Source organism: Camelus ferus, chromosome 3, assembly GCF_009834535.1.
Source record: "Camelus ferus isolate YT-003-E chromosome 3, BCGSAC_Cfer_1.0, whole genome shotgun sequence".
NCBI classification, from domain to species: Eukaryota; Metazoa; Chordata; class Mammalia; order Artiodactyla; family Camelidae; genus Camelus; species Camelus ferus.
Window position 1 is genome coordinate 109,830,180 of NC_045698.1, and position 21,099 is coordinate 109,851,278.

General features: G+C 42.5%; 1 protein-coding gene across 1 annotated transcript; it reads right to left on the reverse strand.

Moving 5' to 3' along the window:
* Positions 1–5,654: 5,654 nt before the first annotated feature.
* LOC116659813 (serine/arginine-rich splicing factor 2-like) lies at positions 5,655–8,260 on the reverse strand. Its single transcript, XM_032467860.1, is given in 2 exon segments — positions 5,655–7,110; positions 7,113–8,260. Coding segments are annotated over 2 exon segments (642 nt in total). The 5' UTR covers positions 7,395–8,260; the 3' UTR covers positions 5,655–6,750.
* Between the last annotated feature and the right edge of the window lie 12,839 nt (positions 8,261–21,099).

Consider the following 21,099-nt stretch of genomic DNA (forward strand, 5'->3'; position numbering starts at 1 on the left):
AGGCAGGACTTTAAATTTATGGGAGGTGAGGCATGAGAGAGAGGGAGCAGTGGAAGACAGCTTCTAGGTTTCTGGGTTGGGTGACTGAATGAATGGTGATGAGTTTCACTGAAGGGGACCCAGAGTTGATGGAGAGGATGAAGGCAGAGATTGGATTGGAAGAAAAGTTCTACTTGGGACATGTTGAGTCTGAGGTCCTCATGGGACGTGTAAGGGGAAATGTCCAGAAAGCACTTAAATGTATGGGCTCTGGAGCTCAAGAAATATCTGATCCAGTATTTGGGATATAATTTGAGATATAGTATTAAATCATCACCTCCAAGCTCTGAAGCAGGGCTAGGGCAACCTTCCTGTCAACTCTTTTTTGTTAGGCTGCTCTGTGTTTCCCTAAGGGCTTATTGTGTTTACATTGCCACTAGGGGAGTCCCCATCTGCCCTTCCTCTGTTGACAGCATCACGTTACATTATTCTCTTCTAAACATACCTGTCCTGTGTCCTGTGCATGGCAGGTGATTGTTGGGTTCAATTTCATTCTTTCTGTGGTGTACACTCTGTTGAACAAGATGTCCCCAGTTTATTAAAGACATTATGCTTCAAAGCGTTGGATGTGTTACTTCTCCTGCCCCTCTACCCCCACATGCCCACCCTGAGTGTATTCGCATTGTAGCACAGTACTTCTCTAAGGGACCTGGTCCTCAAACTGCGCTTTATAACTGCCTTTAAAATAGCATGTGTCACTTCTTCTTACCTCTTTTTAATGATTATCATATTCTACCCTTGGTAATAGGTTTTCCATTTCTGTATTTTTTAGTTGCATTTTTTTATAATTTTACTTTATTGAGTTATAGTCAGTTGCATTTTAAAAGAAACTTCATTGAGGTATGATTGACATAAAAACTGCAATATTTAATGTATACAACCTGATGAGTTTGGAGATAAGTATACATCTGTGAAACCTTCACCAAAATATGCCGTAAACCTATTATCCATCACCTCCAAAAGTATAGCTTTTGGAGGTTTAAATGATATGGTTGTGCTCACACTAAAACTGATTTTTGGGGTCTGCCTATTTTTCTTTAGTATTTTAAGTAATATTCTCCATGTTATTACAGGCTCTTGAAGAATATAATATTTAGTATACTTGTAGTACCATGTAGTAAGTTCTGTTGGACTTAATTTAGTTTCAAATTCCTCAACTGACCAATTGGACAATTCTTGGACAGTTATTTGTTATGAGTATTTCCAGTTTTCTTTGAGAAATGACACTGCAGTGAAAATCTTTAAACAATAGACTTTACCTATAAATTTTACTAATAGCTTTTTACTTATAACAAAAGTAATATTATCTGAACCCCTGTTCTGAGATTTTCTCCCAGTCTTTACAAAGGCCTACACTACAAAAATTCTTTTCCTTTTTCTTCCCCAGGGAATGCTCCTTCCAATGTCATCGTTTATGAAGCTGTCCCCGGTCATAGGAGACTGATAACTGCCTTCTGTGGTCTCACATGGGCCTTTGGCCACAAATCAGTCACATTGAGATAATTCAGCCCCAATCTCTCTTCCTTGGAGGTCCCTGTGATCTCCCTAAGTCTAGGTCAGTCTCTTTGTTGAATGTTCTAGTGACAGCTCTAGACTTAACCCACATGGCACATGTGATAATGACCATTAAATAACTAGTTGAGTGACCATTTCTTCATGCTTGCCTTCTTCACTGGGATGGATGTGGACTGTTCCACTCCTGTTCATGCTCTGTCCTCAGAGTTTCATCTCAGTCAGTGCTCAGAATGGAAGGATGAACGAAGGGTCTTCCCCAAACACTTTAAAGTCTCTAGAGAAGAAGAAAATATAAAGAAATAGTTATCTGTACTCAGAGCAATATTTACATTCATTCAAATTCCAGGCCAGTTTACAGCCAACATGCACTGAGGGCTTAGATAAGCCAGGCGCTATGCTAATGTTTTACGTGCTTTATCTCATTCAAATCTTGCCTTGGTCTTACAAGGTGGATACTGCTACACCCTCTTCAGTAATAAAGAGCTGGAGGCTTAATTAAAGGGGTTCTATAATTTGTCCAGCAGTAAGAGGTGGGGCTGTGTTGGGCTAATTGAATTTAGGTTCTCGGCTAGAATATCTGGTGGTGTATCTCCCGGAATGCTTTCTTACACTGGGCTGGAATCTCTCTCATCATAGCTTCTTACTCAGGGGATTAGGTCTCTGTCTTGATCCATGGGAAATGTGCTGGTCTTCCTGCTTCATTCCAGCTCTCCTCAGCACACACAGATTTGTCCCCTGCTGAAACATTCCCCTGTCCAGGATGAATCATTTCCATTCCTCTCACCGTCCCACTTGGGACTACAACTCAAGTGTCCTACCCCTTGTTTGGTGCTTCTGTTTTCACCTGAGAAATGCCTTTCCCATGGAGAATCAGTCTGTTCCTATACCTGGAAGAGAGCAAGGTGACTAGCCGGGAAATAAAAAATTAAAAAAAAAAATGTATGTGATCTCTTAAGAGAGGAATAAAGATTAAGGCCGTGGACTCTGGAACCAGACCACTTTGGCTGAAATCCCAGCTCTGCCTCTTCCTGGCTGTGTGAATTTGGACAGTTACACATATCCTAAATCAGCTGACTGAATTCCTGGGCAGCTGAGTGCACCACGGCCAACAGACTGGGTACCACCCCTGAGCCATCTTCTTGCAGCCAAGGGAGGCTACTGTCTTCTGACCCCAGTACGATACTTATTGAGCACTTCCTATGCTCCCACTACTGTTAAAAAATGCTTTGCCGGTATTGACTCATTTAATCCTCACAGCAGCCCTAAAGAGTGGATCTTATACACCCTCCCCACTTCCCAGGTGGAGCTGGAATCGCTGTGCCCAAGCTCCCACAGCTGGTCAGCCAAGGAGCTGGTGGTCCAGCTACAGAGGCCGTTGCTAACCATTCTTCCTTCCTGCCTTAACTTTGTAAACGCATCTTCAGAGCCCTTCACAGCCTACACGCATGAACAACTCACCTTATATTCCTCTGCTTTGAGCGATTTGATGCCTCTGACAAACTCTTATCTCCCGGCCAGTCTTTGCCGTCCTTGCCTGCCCTCCCGTACAAGGGTTGTTAAAACAGGAGCAAGGCTCACAGTGATTGATGGCCCGAATGCTGATCATTCCCTACCTTTCCTGGCTCGCGGTAAATATTTACTTTTGGTTACACAGGAACAATGAGTTTTCTTTCAGGAGATGGATGTCGAGTGTATATATAATATTATGCTTGCCTGACTCCTTTGAACACCTGACTCTCATTTCCCGGGCTCACTCGGGGAAAGGGAGGAGACACTGCAAGGTGAGCTGTTTGACTTTTCAGAGGATGCTTGGAGGTTTGCAAGCTGGATGGATTTTGTTGTCATTTTTATTTTATTTTTTCTTACTGAAGGACCAAAAGCATGGTCTCTGGCAACAATCTGAGATCTGGTCAGGAGCTATTGGTTACCCATATCAAGGGTTCCATTATACCCAGTGTTGTGCCTTAAATTGATTCATATTTTAAACATAGATAGGTAATTTAGCTTCACTCTAAGCTGTGATGTCCCCCACATCATGGATGCCACATGCGGATTTTACTAATACCTATTGCAGTGTGTACGTAATTGTTAAAATCCAAAACATTCCCTCGTGTCCTTGTGCCCGTCTCACTAGGACTAGTTGACAGGGGACTTGTACACGGTTCTCAGCCCTGCCACCTCCCCGCTCGGCGACCCTGTCCCAGTTGCCACTCTTTTGGGACCCCTTTCTCTCCACCCACAAAATGAAGTGGGCTCTTAACACTTCATCGTTCTACCCTTTGTTTTCTCTTTCTGGCTCGAGGTGATGTTTATAACAGAAAAGAGTTCACGTAGGCAGACAGGTCAATCTAAACATTGTTCTCACTCACATAAAAGCAGTTTCCAATCTCTACCTTGGGAGTAGGTTGGTAATTCTTGTCATTCATCTATTATTGCTACTCAGGAAATACACGAGGAGAGAGGAAGGCACTGAAAGGCCCTTTAATGTAGTTAGAATGGAGTCTAAGCTGAGCAGGTGGAGAGATGGGGAGAGAAAGCGCAGCGGTGAGTGAGCTTTGGAATTGGAAACTCCGTGTTCTGATGGCAACCCTCCAACTTTCAGTTGATTCACCTCCTTGTATTTTCTTCCTCCTCTCTTATCCCCACCCCATCTTTGGACCTCCTTCTCACTTCCCCTCCCTTTTCCCTCCCTTTGTTTCTCACCTGATTTGCCATTACGTATGGTGACGTGAGAACCGGCACTTCTCTGTGTCCACAGACCGAAACAGTAAGCCAGGTGTCATTTCCCCCATGTATCACGTGGCTGTATTTTTTACCGTCACTCTTTCTTAGAAGCACAATTTCTGAGAAGAATGCCTTCGACCAAAGCCTTTTATCTGCAGGGCCAAGATGAACTTTGGCAAGAGGAAAATTGGTTTTGACCCCTGGTGCCCTGCTTTCTTTTCTCCTCCCTTCCTGGCTGGAGCCCCTGGCTTTCACAGCCCGGCTCTTGTGCACTCGTCTCTGCAAAGCTTCCCCCTGGTGTGTCCCACTGTTCTGCCTCTGCTGGCAGGGCCTGTGGAATCATCTCAGCCACGCCCCCTCTTTTCGAGGTGGGGCAACTGGAATTCAGGAAGGGGAAGAACCTGCCTTGGAATCTTGAACTTAAGACTCCCGGAATCTGGGAGTCTTCTTGTTACCCCATTTTTTTTTTTTCGGTTGGTTGGTTTTTAATTGAAGTATAGTTGATTTACAATCTTGTATTAGTTGCTGGTGTACAACATAGTGATTCAGTTATACATTTATATATATTCTTTTTCATTATAGGTTATTACAAGCTGTTGAGTATAGTTCCCTGTGCTATATGGTAAGATCTTGTTCTTTATCTGTTCTGTATGTAGTAGTTTGTATCTGCTAATTCCAAACTCTCAATTTATCCTTTCCCACCCCTCTCCCTTTTGGTAACCGTAAGTTTGTTTTCTATGTCTGTGAATCTCTGTTTTGGAAATAAGTTCATTTGTCTTGCTTTTTCAGATTCCACATATAAGTGATATCATATGGTATTTGTCTTTGTCTGACTGACTTCACTTATTATGATAATCTCTAGGTCGATCCATGTTGCTGTAAATGGCATTATTATTTTTTATGACTGAGTAGAATTCCATTGTATAATTTTACTACATCTTCTTTATCCTGTCATCTGTCCATGGACATTTAGGTTGCTTCCATGTCTTGGCTTTGGAAATAGTGCTGCTATGAACATTGGGGTACATGTAACTTTTTGAATTGTTCTCTGGATATATGCCCAGGAGTGGGATTGCTGGATCATATGGTAACTCTATTTATAATTTTTTAAGGAATCTCCATACTGTTTTCCATTCTGGCTGAACCAATTTGCATTCCCATCAACAGTGTAGAAGGGTTCCTTTTTCTCCACACCCTCTCCGGCGTTTATTGTTTGTGGACTTTTTAATGATGGCCATTCTGACCAGTGTGAGGTGATATCTCACTGTAATTTTGATTTGCGTTTCTCTGATTGTTAGCAGTGTTGAGCATCTTTTCATGTGCCTATTGGGCTTCTGTATGTCTTCTTTGAGGGAATGTCTGTTTAGGTCTGCCGATTTTTTTTTTTTCTGAGAAAAGCTAACACCAAGATTACGTTTTAATTAAACTACAGAAACAATGGTTAGAGTACAGAATATTCATGAGGAAAAAAATACACCATGTTATCAGTACTTACAAAGTTACAAAACCATTTGTTTGCTTCCTTAACATTTTCCATATTTTAAGTTCATACATGAAGATGTTCAAATTTACCATTTGGGGGAGGGGGAAGAGGAAGAAAAAAAAAGGTGTATTTATCATTGCTAGATGTGCTCACTGTATGCTCCGTTATTCATATGCCAGTCCTGGGTGACTGGAAGTGCAGTTGTCAGGCATTTTAATAAACTGGACAGCCATTTGTTTCTGCACGACAAGGCATCTTTACACAGGAGCAATCAGGAGAAAACAGGAAACACAGTGCAGTGTCTGCACTGCGACACGCCACCTTAACAGCTAACCAGCATTACTCAACTGCTACACAACTGCGTCTAGTGCACAAAGATACATAAGAGAAGAGATTAGAATTGTGTTTGGTAAACAATCCTTTCAGAAAAAAAAAAAAAAAAAAACAACTCTTTTCACCTGCAGTCTTTATACAAATTTGGGTTCAGTTTGCCATTTAGACCTGAAGGTAAATAACATATACAAACAAATTTACACCAACTTTTGTAGGTTTTTAATTTTAAGGTATGAAGGCAATGTTGAGTCCACCTCTTGACAGCTTTAGGCTGTGTGTAATGGCTGCACACGTTTCCTTAAAAGTCAGGAGGCCACTAATTAGATTACCAATCTGTTTAATTTCAAACAAAAAAAAAGTCAGCACTATATAAACAAAAAGGAAATTTTACCTCAAATATCCAAGCCAATAATGAAATCTGAAGTCGTTCACCTCACTAAATTACAAGAAATTTGAATAACAGCAACAAAATGGCACATAAAATGAGCTTGCCACCTGAGGCAAAGCTTAAAACAAGTAAAAAGTTAGACAAAATGTTACAAAATAACCTTTTCAAAAGCCAGTTGCTTGTTCCAAGGACTCTTCGACGGACTGAGTACTTGGTCCTTTCCCCCCAAGCCTTCCTTTATGTTGCTTGGGGACAACACATCATTTGCTTAAGAGGACACCAATCCTTCCTCTTCAGGAGACTTGGGGCGACTCTTGGATGGCGACCTGGACTTGGATTCCCTCCTGGACACGGGTGGAGGACTCCTGGACCCAGACCTGGACCTGGACCGCGAGCGAGATCTGGAGACTGAGGAGGACTTGGACTTGGACTTGCACCATCGCGCGGATCTGAACTTGGAGGGTGATCGCCATCTTGAGCGAGTGCCAGAGCGGGACTTGGAGCGGCTGTAGCGGGATCGACTCCAGGACCAGGACCGGGACCGGCTGCGGCTCCGACGTGCGTGGCCACCGCCCGCGTGCCGGCGGGGCGGGCGTCCGCGGCGGCTGAGGCGCTTGTCGGGGGGGGGGGGGGGGCGTAGCGCGCCATCTGCGCTCGGAGATCGCGGCCGTCCAGCACGGCCCCGTCCATGGCGTCCATGGCGTCCTCGGCGTCGTGTCTGTCGTGGAGGCGGACGAAGGCGAAGCCCCGGGACTCCTTGGTGTGGCGTTCCCGCGGGACGTACACGTCACTGACGCACCCGTGCCTCTGGAACACGCGCCTCAGGGTGTCGGGCGAGGTGCGGTAGGCCAGGTTGTCCACCTTGAGGGAGGTCATGCCCTCCGCGTCGGGAGGCGGGCGACCGTAACTCATGGCTCTGGGGGGTCGGCGCGGGGCCGCGAGCGCGCGCGGGTGAGCTAACGCCTGGCGGCGGCGGCCATCTCCTCAGACCAGTTCGGCTCGACGCCGCGCCTCGGCTCTGGCGGTTGGTTCCGCGTGGAGACGCTGGGAAAGGCGGACGGGGGACACCGCCGAGACAGCGCCCGCCGACTCCCCCTGAGAAACAACTTCTGCCGGTTTTTCGACTGGGTTGTTTGCTTTTTTATGTGTGTCATTTAGTTGAAGGGGCCGTTGGTGTATTCTCGAAGTCAAGCCCCTGTCAGTTGGCATCGGCTGCAGACACACCCCCTGATGTTTGCCCAACACTTCCTGCCTTGGGTAACGCGGTTCTGACGGATCCTTGCGGGGACCATGGTCTCGAGCATGCTGATGACCCCCGGCAGTTCTCGCTGTGAGCCCCCTCACACTTGAATTTAGTGAATACGTTGTTGAGAGATTGTGCTTACTGCCTGCTTTCCCTGCTATTTTTAAGCGCCAAGAAGGCAAGGCGGTGTCTCTTTTTCCAAGATTACCCTCAATCCCTTTGATACAGGAATAGTAACAGTAATTCTTAGCGGGCACTTACCTTGGGCCTGGCCCTGTTCTAAACACTCCCATGACAAAGATGCTGTAACTGTCACCCCCATTTGACACGTGGTGCAAATGTGAAGCTGCTCCACACCTTTTACCTTTTCTGCTTCCCTTGGTTAGGGAAAGGGAAGCTGGTCCCTTGTATGTGTGCCCAGGGGTGCGATGGTGCTTTAGTCTACAGAGCTCTGCTCTCCATGGAGACCATTCGCAGAAAGCTCACAGCTGCTCTCCTGCTTCTCCTACTCATAGAAGGTACCTCCTCAGCTGTTTACCCACCCGTCCATGCGTTCATGCATGCGTCCGTCCATTCAGCCATCAAACCCCTGTCAGGTACTTGCTTTATCCCAGGCACTGTTTCAGGCGCTGTGACTTAGTGGTGAACACCAGAGAGAGGCTGCTTTCTTGGAGTTTTCATTGTAGCATCAACTCATGGTCCTTTTTGTTTTCTTGTCATCCTGTTTCTCAATCACTTCTCTGTAACTAGTAAACTAGTAAATACTAGTAAATACTTTATTGTTCCATTTGTTTTTTTTTTTACAAGATACTTTTTTACAAGTATCCCACTCTTGCTCAGACATTTTATATATGTATGTGTGTACATATATACAGATGTATTCATATACATCTGTATATATATGTATGACACATATATATAGTGAATATGTATATATATGTTTAGCAAGCAAAAGTTGACTCTCAAAGGTCATGGCTATCATTTATTCTTTCAACAAATATTTTTTAGGTACCTACTATGTGCTAGTCACAGAGTAAAGCCAGTTGTAGGCTCAAGGAACCTCTTTCCAGTTCCTCGGTATGGGCTCTGTTCCTACTTTTCAGGGCAGGGATATGAGATAGAACTGCCAGGTGGACACCTGCCTGTTTCTCTTTATCTATGTCATTTATTAGAAACAGTCATAGAAAGAGAAAAGGTCCCATTGTGTTCTCAACTGAACAAACAGATAATTAAGCTCACTGGAAAACTGCGTTCTGTGTAAATGTCAATAAATTGTTTTACGTTAGGAGGTCTTAAAAACCAACAAAGTAAGCCCCAGATGCCATCTTGATGTAGACACGGAACTTCTTACCATACTCTCCAATGTCCCCAGCTACAAAACACAGCATTCTGGGAGATTTATTGGCAGCAAATTAGCTTAGATTTATTGCAGATTATTGATTCTTACATTCAAAGGTTAATGAGGTTTGTGCCTTCATTCAGCACTCCTGCTCCGGGGAGAATAATGAGATTGCCTGAAGACACAACCCATTCAATTAAAGTAAACAGACAGCTGTAATGTGCATCCTGGCTGTGTTCTGCTACTTTTCCCCCTCATCCTTTCTCTTTTTCTTTTTCAACATATCTGATTTCTCAGGTGATTTTTATTTTTGCATGTAAGAGGTGGTAAGATGATCCCAGGCAACACTGGTACACATGACAGATGATTCCCTTGTGGACCCTAACATGAAGAAGTGCAGCTCATCTGCACAATCTATCAAGGTTTCTTTCTTCTGATACACCTGCAGATGTCTCAGTGTCTCAGTAGTTGAAATGCAAACTGATGCTCAGTTAGAAACCTCAGGGGCAGGAAGAGCCAACTACATCATTAGAAGCAGTAGGTAATGAGTTTCTAGACGTTGGCTAGTAGCATTTGGCCAGTATGGTGCTAGGCTTAAGTGACTTAAAAGTATTGTGTCTCTTTAACCATTGCAGATTTTCTGACTTCATTTATCTGTAAATAGTTTTGATTCCATCTTTATCTGCATGCTAATGTAGACTTTTTCCAGACCACAGACTTTACTCAGTTGATTTATTTAACACTAGATAAGATGAAAAACTTTCCGTAGAGCTTGGGGTCTGTATTCTTTTCAAGGTCTTTTGTGAAGAATGCCACAGCTTGTGTTAACGAGGAATAGCTTCTCTCCTGTCTGTGTCTGACCCAAAGTCTTAATGAAATGAAATTCTGACTCTCTTGGAGAGCCACTTGCGGAAAACATTGTCCTCTCAGTAGTAGCTTGCTGTCTATCCAAAGACAAATTACGTGTTTGCTTGGATATTTCTTTGATAGTTTCTCTTTGGTTTAATTCTGTGGGGGGCACAGATGGCAGGCAAATTATTGGACCTAGTTTACATTTTAGTTATGGAATGTTGGAACTCAGAGGAAGCCTAAAGTTCATTTGGATCCTTTCCTTCATTTTGTCACTGGGGAAGTAAAGCCCACAAGGAAAGTCTCAGGCCCCCGGCTGTGCAAATCCAGCTCTCTCTTCTTTCCACCAGAAAATCCAGGCATTCTAGTCCCATCCTGCTAAGAACCACCCTCAAAACCCTGAGGCTGTCTTCACCCCTGGATTGATTTCTTGGGGGGCATAGGGTATATCCTGTAGCTGGCTCTGCCAATCAGCCCCAGCTGTTGCTATGAAACCACTCAATGCATTTTGACTGTGGGCTGTGCACTGGCTTATTGACAAAGGTCAGCTTTAATGTAGTTCTTTAAAGTGTGTGCAGTTAGTGAAACTGAAGTTTGTAAAAAGCTGAAGACCCGATTGGGTCTCTTGAAATCTTACACTCTCAGTTGGAAAACTTCCTAGAAATAACCTAGCCTGGCTCTCAACTTCATGTATCTCAGTTCTTTTTATAATGGAAAACTGGATATGACTGAATACACTAAATCCACTAAAGCACATTTCTTGTTTTAATATTGGAGGACATCCTGCAGTGCCTTTCCTTTCCTGGGATTTTTCCCTTCCCTCCATCTATGAAGCAGCATTTGAGAGCTAGACTTGTTACCAGTAGAGCTCACAGTAATATAACTTGGTCACCAAAAACTTGCCCTCTTTGGGGTAGACTTTAAGTAATGGCTTAAATAAACTTTGAGCATGACTCCTTTGTGACCCCTACCCATATTTCCACTGTTGTCCACCAGAGATTGGAGTTTGGGAAGGAACATAAGAAAAGCAGTGAACCAGAATGATCTGACTTTTCCCCATGTTCTTTTAGAGAGAAATTTGGGGAATATGCTGAGATGCTAGGATTTTCTAAATCTGGCTGCGGTGATGTTAGAAACTCTTAAGATAAGTATTTCATGTAGATGAAACATTGACCTGAAACAAACTGTTGCTTTATGAAAAGAGAGCAAAATCCCGAGGGAGATGGATGATAGGGTGCTTTCTGAAGAGCATCCATTCCAGCTATTGGGATCTCTGCAAGCTGCCAGTTCCTACAGAAGTTGCCCCAGTTGAAGAGCTCCTCCTTGCCCAAGATCATGTCCCTTTCTCGGGATGGACTCTCTCCAGTGACCAGTTGGTAGGGGTATAAACCCTACTCATCGTCTGGTACAACTCTGAAGAGTCATTGACTGAGACTTTTAATGGGACTGCATCACAGCTCAGCTTCCTGCCTTGCCCAGTCTTGCTACCTGCCCTTCCAACGGTGTTGACCCCAAGAACTTATCTTCCTAAACCTCTTATGTGCTAATTTCTATCTCAGAGTCTGCTTTCCAGGAAATCCACCTGTAAGAGAGTTTGCTCTTTAGGGTCTCTCTAGAACAGGGTTCAGCAAGTTTTGGCTCACAGAAGTCGTGTGGTTCACTGCCTGTTTTTGTAAATAAGGTTTTGTATGAGCACAGCCAAAGTTGTGTGTTTACGTTTTCATCTATGCTGCCTTCCCTCTGCAGCAGCCGAGTTGAGTGGTTGTGACAGAGATTGCGTGGCCCTCAAAATCTAAAGCATGTATTATCTGACCTTCTACTGGAAGAAGTCTGCCAGTCACGGCTGCTGAGCCCTGGAAGCAGCATGGGTATCAGAGGAGAGAGATATCCAGGACAGGAACCTCTCAGAACATGATGCGTTCTGGGTGGAAATTTAAGCACCCGTTTTATGAAATAGTCTTTGATCTGTTCCTTTTGAGTCGTGTTCACATCCAGACTTTTCCGTAACTCTCTACTGGGCTGATACAGAGGAAATGGAAGAACACGAATTTGTGAACTTGAGTTTGAGTTTTGGCATAATGAAATGGCTTACCTTCTGTTGGGCTTTAGGTCTTACAGAAGCTTTTCTACATACACTCACTTATCTTGAGGTGTGCAGAGCAGGGTCTGACACCTTCCTTTGGTGAAGAAACTGAGGTTCAAGCAAACTAAGTTGTTGCCTATTACGAAGTTGTTTTTAAAATCCAGAACCTTCGTCTCATATTTCAGTTATTTTTCCATTTCTTATCAAAATAAATGGAAAGGCAGGGAAGAGTCATTGTTGGGCAGTGAAGTCATAAGCAGTGAGGAGGCTGCAGGTAGTTTTTGGATGAGAAAAATATCATTCTCTGATGCTTGTTTATGTACTAACTCATCAGATGTTTGTTGAAGGGCACTGAGTCAGTATGTGGAAAGACTGGTACCTCAAAAACCTTCTACAGATGGTTCTCATGTGAATTCATAGTTGGGAACCAGAAGCCATGCCCTGATGATTAATGCCTAATAATAGCCCTTTGAGTGGGCCTTGTGTTCATAGAGGAGGCAACTTTAACACCAGAAAATAGGACCTCTTTGCTTTTCTTCTTTTGATTATGAATTTGTTTATTCAGCAAGTAATTACTGAGTGCCTATAATGTACGAGGCACCATAGGAGAGGAGGATGAATGATGGACAAGCTAAACGTGGTTCCTGTCTACATGGAGTTCCCGGTCTAGCAGGGAGAGATGCTATTAAGCAAGCACGACCACAAAGTGGGTAAGGGCTACAGCAGGGTCAGTGCACATGCTACACATTTCTCCAAGTGGCGTAGGTGGGATCCAGGAAAGAAGTGACATTTAAGGCAGATCCAGAATATGAGTAAGAGTTAGCCAAGTGTAGAGGCTGAAGTAGGTGCTATGTAGAGACAGCAGAGTATTCAAAGGCTCAGGGTGAGGGAGAACTTGATGTAGCAGAGGACCTGACAGAGGCTCATCCTGAGTATAGAACAGAGGGGAAGTTTGGGGAGAGAGGATGCGGAGGGTGCACACTAGATGGGGCAATTCATGAGGGATTGCCCACAAGCCACAGTAAGGAATTTCAACTTTATTCCGAGGATGTTAGTCATTGAAGGGGTTTAAACAGCAGAAAAGCACTATTTTTCCATCAAAACATAACCATTAGCTCGAACCAGGTAGCTGTTTTCCACCCAAGCCTGATGAAAGAAGCCAAGGTTAGAGGCACCATCTGTGTTTGAAAGCAGAATGGAAGCTCTCCACTTTCCGAGTGCAATGTATTTTCTTTGCCTCTAGACCTTTTCAGCTCAGGCAGGAAGGAACAATTCACCCCCCTACCACCCAACCCCGCTCTGCAGTTGTCAGTGTCACCTCTGTAAACACCACAGTCTTGTTTTCTGTGGCTTCTCTGCTTCAGCTCTGAGGCCCAAGTGAAAAGGGCATGGCTGTCTGGGCTCTTTTTCTGTCCATCAGCATTTCGATTAAAGTCACTCAGAGGCCTTTTTCTTTGAATAGAACAGATTGAAGCCTTGACTAACCAGGCCCAGTCATTCAAGGGGCAAGAGTGAACAGTTTCTGCTGGATTCATGCATTACTCCTCAACTCTGAAAAAGGGCAGAATGCAATTTTCTGCTGGAATTACACCTGATTGCAGATCATCACACAACTGCCCAGTGGACCCATTCCTCCCTTGCTTATGTGCCTTCAGGTTGTATGTCATCAGGAAGAAGCAGGCAGCTAAGGAGAAGGGCAGGCTTACATTTGATGCCTAAAATCTCAGCTGAATAAGCTGAAAATCCTACACTACTTACGAGTCTGCAGGCAGAGCTCAGGCAGAGGCTAGAGTTCTGGGGGTCCATTAGTGGCCTCTACTTTCCATATGATGAGAGGGTAAGAAGAAATTTTTCTGGTTGGAGATGTAATTTCACTTTTCTGTACTTTTATTTATCTCATTTCTTTTCCTCACATCTTGGAAGACAAATACATGGATAAATGATAGACAGGACAATTTTTTTTTTATTATCAACAGTATACTGAGGTGATATGAGAGAAGAGAGCCTTAGGGGAGGTTTTCAAAGATCCGTAATTTTCTTGTGTTTGAAGATTTTTCTGTTGTCTTTCTGTTGTTGATTTCTAGTTTGATTCCATTTTGACTAAAAAACATAACTCAGTGTGATTTTAATTATTTTAAATTTAAGATTTGTTTTATGGCCTGGGATATGGTCTATCTTGGAGAATGTTCCATGAGCACTCAAAAGGGCATATATATTCTGTTGTTGGGAGGAATATTCTGTATTTGTTGATTAGATTCTGTTGGTAATGGTGTTATTGAATTTTACTTTCTTGCTGGTTCTCTGACTAATAGTTCCTTTAGTTGCTGAGAGTAGGTTAGAGAAGTCTCCAACAACAACGACAAATTTGCCTGTTTCTCCTTTAAGCTCTATCAGTTTTTGCTTCACATTTTTACAGCTCTGCTGTTTGATAGGTCCACCTTTAGTATTGCTATGTCTCCTTATTGGATCGACCTTGTAGTCATTATGTATTGTCCTCTGTATACCTTGTAATTTTCTGAGCTGTGAGGTCTACTTTGTCTTATAGTAATATAGCCATTCCTGCTTTTGTAAAAAAAAAAAATCAATATTTGCATAATATATCTTTTCCTAATCCTGTTGCTTTCAACCTACATTTGTTGTTATGTGTGAAGTGAGTTTCCTGTAGACAGCATAATTGGGTCATGATTTTTTATCCATTCTGTCAATCTCTGTCTTTTAATTACTGTATCTAAACCATTTACAGTTAAAGTAATTATTGGTATGTTAGGGCTTAGGTGTGTCACTTTATTTGTTTTTTATTTGTTTTCTCTTTCTTGTTCCTCTGTTTCTTTTTCCTTACTTTCCTGTGGATTGCTTGAATGCAGTACTGGAAGTTCTACCCGGTGAAATAAGGCAAAAAAAAAAAAAAAAAAGGCATATAGATTGGAAAGGAAGAAATAAAACTGTCTCTTTTTGCAGATGACACGATTGTGATAACACTGAATAGTGTGAATACTGGCAGGGAGGCAGAGAAGCTGGATTACTCATACATTGCTGATGGGAATGTAAAATGGTACCATCCGTCTAGAAAATAGTTTGGCAGTTTCCTTTATAACTAAAAATGGACTTACCATATGATTCAGCAATTACACTTGTGAACATTTATCCTAGAGAAATTAAAACTATGTTTACAAGAAAATTTGTACATGAATGCTCACAGCAGCTTTATTCAGCCAACTAAAAATTACCCAAATGTCTTTCAGTGAATAGTTGAACAAACTGTTTTATCCATACTAGGAAATACTACTAAGAAATAAAAAGAAATCAACTATTGATATATATATACATCAACAACTCAACATGCCTTGGATGAACCTCAAAGGAATTACACTGAGTGAAAAAAGCCGTGATTCCATTTATATAATATTGTTAAAATAGCAATTATAGAGAAAAGATTAATGCTTGCCAGGAGTGAGGGATGGGAGGGGGTATGGTTACAAAGGGGTAGCACAAAGGAGCTGTGGGGTGATTATATCTTGATTTTAGTGGTAGTTATAGGCAGCTACATGTGTGACAAAATTGCACAGACCAACACACACACGCACACACGCGCGTGCACACACACGAGTTCATGTATCTGAATAAGGTCAATTTCCTGATATTGATATAAGCAATGATAGCACTGGGGGATACTGTGTTAAAGGTGCACTGATTCTTCCTTTACAGTTTTTTAGCAACTTCCTGTGAATCTATAATTATTGTCAAAGTAAGGAGCTAATAAAGAAGATATTTAGCTAAAAATAAATAAACATTCACACACATGTATGTGAACAACCCTCCATTTGTTTTATTCTTCTCAGTTCCTTTTCCTTATCAGACCAACCCAAGATACAGCTGGGTTCTAGGAGCTAAAATGAGGGGAGGTCATCCCTTTCAGAGTGGTCTAGGATCCACTTTACAGACATGGTAAGCAGAGAGAGCTGAGCAAACTGAGCAGTGGATTTGAGACAGTTTGTGGAAAGACTGCACTTTAGTGTGACGCCTTCCAAACTTTAAGGTGCGTTAAGGGGGAGTTTAATGGACCCCCAGCCTGAAAGGTTCAAATTCCAGTCTCTGGGGAGTATACATCAGAAACCCATGTTTTAAATAAACACAGGTACTTCTGATGTCTGTGATTCTCTGGCCACATGTAGAACCACATTGACGCACTGGGTTAAATTCCCACCTCTGCTCTTATTTTCTGAGTGAACTTGGGCATGGTCTGAGTCTCATTTTCCCTCTCTGTAACATCAGAGCAGTATCCTCCTAGGGCTAATGAGCTGGCGCTCAAGAAATAATTGTGATGCCATTCTTATCATCTTTACCATCATCATCATTATGATTCATGATGTGGGCACATAGTAAGGTCCATCCTCAATAAAAATTTCCTCCCGAGGTTGCCATGCTGGTAGTATTGCCCTGAGATGTATCTCACATGCTATTAAGCAGCACAGGTGCTTTTGACAAGTTGAGTTTTATGACCTTGTAGACATATGAGGAGCCTTCTTAAAGACTGTTCCTGGGGAGCATAGTGTTGGAGGCTTGAGTCCAAGTCCTTGGTGAGGGAAGGTGTTACTGCCTGAGGCACAGTGGGAAGTGCATTCAGTTTGCTCACTTGATGATTAACAATTGGTATCACAGGCAAAGAAACTTCCTCTTGGGGGAAGCCTACAAAAGGTCCCCCAAATTTTGAGGTACAAACTGGGAAGATGTCAAAAATTCTGTTGTATCCTGTGTCATGAGGGGAGTGTTTTCTTACATTCATTCATCGAACATTACTAAGGATATATATGTGCGAAACAGTGGGTGACGTACTAGGGGGTACACGGATGGAAAAAACAAATGTCATTCTGCCCTTGTAGAACTTGTAATCAGATGGGGAAGCAGACATTGAACAGGAAATTGTATGCGTGATAAGTATTACAAAACAGGAAATGAGAGTCCCTCAGAAGCGGATAAGAAGGGGAAGTTATTTTGAAGGGGGTAATAGAGATGCTTCTCTGTGGACACGCTGTCTAAGCTGATCTGAGGAGGAGAGGAATTGGCCAAGACCACAGTTGGGAAAGAATGTTTGCCAAAGAAACAACACATTGAAAGGCCAGGAGAGGAGGGGAGACAGGCATTTTGAGAATTGGAGAAGTTCAGCATGGATTCCAGGAGGAGTACGAGGTAACAGAGAAAGGCAAGAGAAGGTAAAGACTTTAGGCCAGTGCCTGGCACATAGCAAACAATGCCAGCCTTACGGTTACTATTTTTATTGTTCATCGTAAGGGCAGTTAGAAATCATTGGGGAGTTAAGGCAGGGGAATGACTTGATAAGATTTTCATTTTAGGTTGTTTAAAGTCACTTCTTGAGAACTGTATCCTGGTGATACACTGAGAGGTGGAAAGGCACAGAAACTCAGTTGCCTCTCTGCATTCCAAGAATATTCTAGGTGAGTCTGGAGGTGAAATAGACCCCCTTTCTCCTTAGTGCAAACATTCTGAGTCCAAGGAGATTAATATGGATCCTGCCATTAACCTTGCAGTAAAATACTCCCTGCATCCCCTCCCACCCCCACACCCTCTACCTCCTAATGTAGTCCCCTTACCACTTCCACATTTTTTACCCCTAGGATAGCTCCTCATCTTGAGTTTCTACTTGATCCTTCTCATTGGGAGAAGATATTCACAAGTGGACTCCACTTTGAATCTGTGAAAGGAAGGACTTCGGCCACCTTGTAAAGAAGTAGACTTACTGTCCACTTGGTATTACTTGATCTTGACCATGACCTGTCTACCATGCACTCAGGGTATCCTCCAGGGAGCTTAGCAGCCCCCCTGGTTCCTGACAGAGGTCAGGCCTGCAGCGCCTATGAGATACGACTGAACAGTATCCAAGGACCTAGAAGACAGAATCATACATAACACTGTGCCCTTCTGTGTTCTGTATCAGTGGGTCTGAAACCCCATCACTTCTCTTAGAACAGCAGATGGACATGATAGTTCAGGAGGGACCATTGTCCCAGTAAGTCAGGGTGCCTTCAACACAGAGAATTTATGGATGTGGTAACCTGTGGGTTTCCCAGGGTGTGTCTGTTTGGAAAATAGAACAACTGTTAGGGTAAATATGGAGAAAAACAATGTAGAAAGAAAAATAGAAAAAGCTTAAAGGAGAATGTAAAAATAAGGAAGAATATGGTGGATTTTTATTTTAAAAGCATGAAGACAGATCCACTTGCATTTAACCAAGGTAACAAGCTAAAGTGTGACCCAGAGAAACCCAAATATTTCTTTGAAATATGTGACATCCAAACCACAAATCAAACAATGACTTTAAAAAAAGAAGTCAAATCAGGAGGAGATAGGAGTTTCTGATAAGGTACTCTGTGTAAGTCCATTTCTTTTGTTTTTAGGGTATTTACATTCCTTTAGGACAGAAAACTAGGGCCCAAATCTCACCTGGCCATCCATGTCCTCTCAGGCTGCCCTTCATGTTTCTGATGACCAGTGGCCTTTTTAGTAAATGTATGGGTGAGAACCTTGATGCCACCACCTGGGAAACCCCAGAGCAGGAGCAGCTGTGGCCCTACTGGCCTCTGATGAGTTTCTAGGCCAACCTGTGGGGCATATAAAATTCCTTGGTGTCCTCTTTATTCTTTTCTTTTCTTTTTTTTTCCTGTTTTTAGATTCCACATATGAGTGACATACGGTGTTTTTCTTTCTCTTTCTGGCTTACTTCACTTAGAATGACAATCTCCAGGTCCATCCATGTTGCTGCAAATGGCATTAGTTTATTCTTTTTTTATCACTGAGTAGTATTCCATTGTGTAAATATACCTTTAATGAAAAAGAATATGAAAATGAAAATATGTATGTTACATATATACATATATTTGCATGACTGGGACATTATGCTATACACTAGAAACTGACACATTGCAACTGACTATACTTCAATTAAAAAAAAGGATAAAAATTCCTTGGAGCATGGCCTTACACCAGGACAAGAGAGGTAGCTGCTAATCTTTAGGATGAACCTATTCCTGCACTTTCCTTAGATGACTGAATCTGCTAGGTTTCACATAAGGAGGCAAAAATATTGCCTCCATCAATCCATAAAATGGAGTGATAATTAATTTTATGTGTCAGTTTGGCTGGGCCACAGTGTCCAGATATCTGGTCAAACAATATTTTATTTGTTTCTTTGGAGGAGTTTTTTTTTAATTATTATTATTTGTTTGTTTATTTGTTTTTGGATGAGCTTAACATTTAAATTGGTGGACTTTGAGTAACACAGATTACTCTTCATAATGTGGGTGGGCTTTATCTAATCAGTTGAAGGCCTCTTTCTTGGAGCAAAATGGAATTCTGTCAGCAGACCACCTTTGGACTTGAACTGCAACTCTTCCTTGGATCACCAGCTTGCTGACCTCCACCATGAGATTCACTGGAGTAACAGAGTCACTCAGAGTCAATCGAAGTGGAGCAGAGTTCTGGTGGTACAGGCCGGTAGTTAAGGACAGGTGCTATGGAGACAGGCAGGCTGAGTTTTGAGCCCAGTTCCACCATTTACTATCTGCATCATCTTGAACAACTGAACTTCTCTATGTCTTAGTATCCTATTTCATCAAAACGGATTAAAACTGAAACTACCTCTAAAATATTTCAATGCAGGTAAAAGAAATGCAGCTTTTCAAAATGGCTAAAGCTAGCGCTTCTAATACTTTAAAGGGCATACAAATCATTGAAGGATCTTGTTGAAATGTAGATTCTGATTCAGTAGATCTGAGGTCTAAGGGGAAAAAATGGGGAGAGGCTTTTTTTGGGAGGGGTGTCTGTGTACCTGGAAAATGCAGTAGTAGGGCTTGCTTCAAGCACAACTGGATCAAGTGTTTAAATCACATTTCCAATAATTTGTTGCTTGATTTTTAGGCTCTGCCTACCTCTTTGTTGGCTTCCTAGCCTACTAGAAGTTCCAAAATTACATCTTACCAGCTTGAAAAGCGCAGAGGAGATAGTGCATCTTCCCCAATAAGTCGTCCTTTCAGTTGTTTGGCTTTGTTTGTTCTCATTTAGATCATGGTTCACTCCTGAATCAGTCACAGTCATCAGACGAACACAATACTCTCCTGTATTGTGTACCTCAAGCCAGAGATGGTGATCTTAGACTTCGGACTCTGTAGCTCTGGGGCATTTAATCATCCCTGGCCAACATGAGCCAGACTTTGGGGAGGAAAAAATGTTGGATCTTTGAAGCCCTAGCTTTGGATCTAGTCTGTGCAGTGAGATTGTTTGCTTATTAAGTAGTTTCTATTAATGAAGTGTTTCTTGGGAGGTCTCCAAACTATCCTTTTTTTTTCCTAATTGAAAGTTTTAATTAAGTTTAAATTAGACAATGTGACTATAAATGGGAGAAATAAAATAGGACAAATAAAAGAAAATCTACAGAGGAAATTAAATGAGGAAAATGCACATTGGGCAGGACCATGTGGGTGAGCTGGGACTAAATGGCTCATCTCTGAGAGGGACCTTGGCTCTTTGTTGTAAGTAAATGACCTTCTCCAGAGAACTAAATGAGACCCTAATGGTCTAAAAGGCTTAATGCACCTCCCCAATTTATTCCTCATTGGTTCGTAGGTCCACTGAGTACAATGCACTTCCCTGTACACACACAGTAAACGACTAGATGATGAGAATGTAGAGTTATTAAGCTTTAAACCAACATTAAGATTTATGTCATGGACTTTTGCTTTTCCACAATGTGTTTTCTGACAGACCTGATTTTTAAAGACTGTGAAACACTCTGAGCTTATTGCTCAAAGGCCTTTCCAAAAATATAAATGATTGGATAATGACCTAAGTCACCTGAGCATGTTAGAAAGATCTTTGCTTAGATACAGTTTCAGGGGGCTTAGCCAAGGGGAACTCATTATAGGTACGAGTGATTAGATTTTGTGGTTTTATCATTATGACCCATAGCGCCACACGTCAGTCACTGTGAGTCAGAGTGAACTGCAGAAGCAAACACATTCACATTCATCAGGCAAGCGTACTTGTTTCCTGGGCTTTTGGAGAGCAGTTCCTGGGTGCTAAGTCAACCATG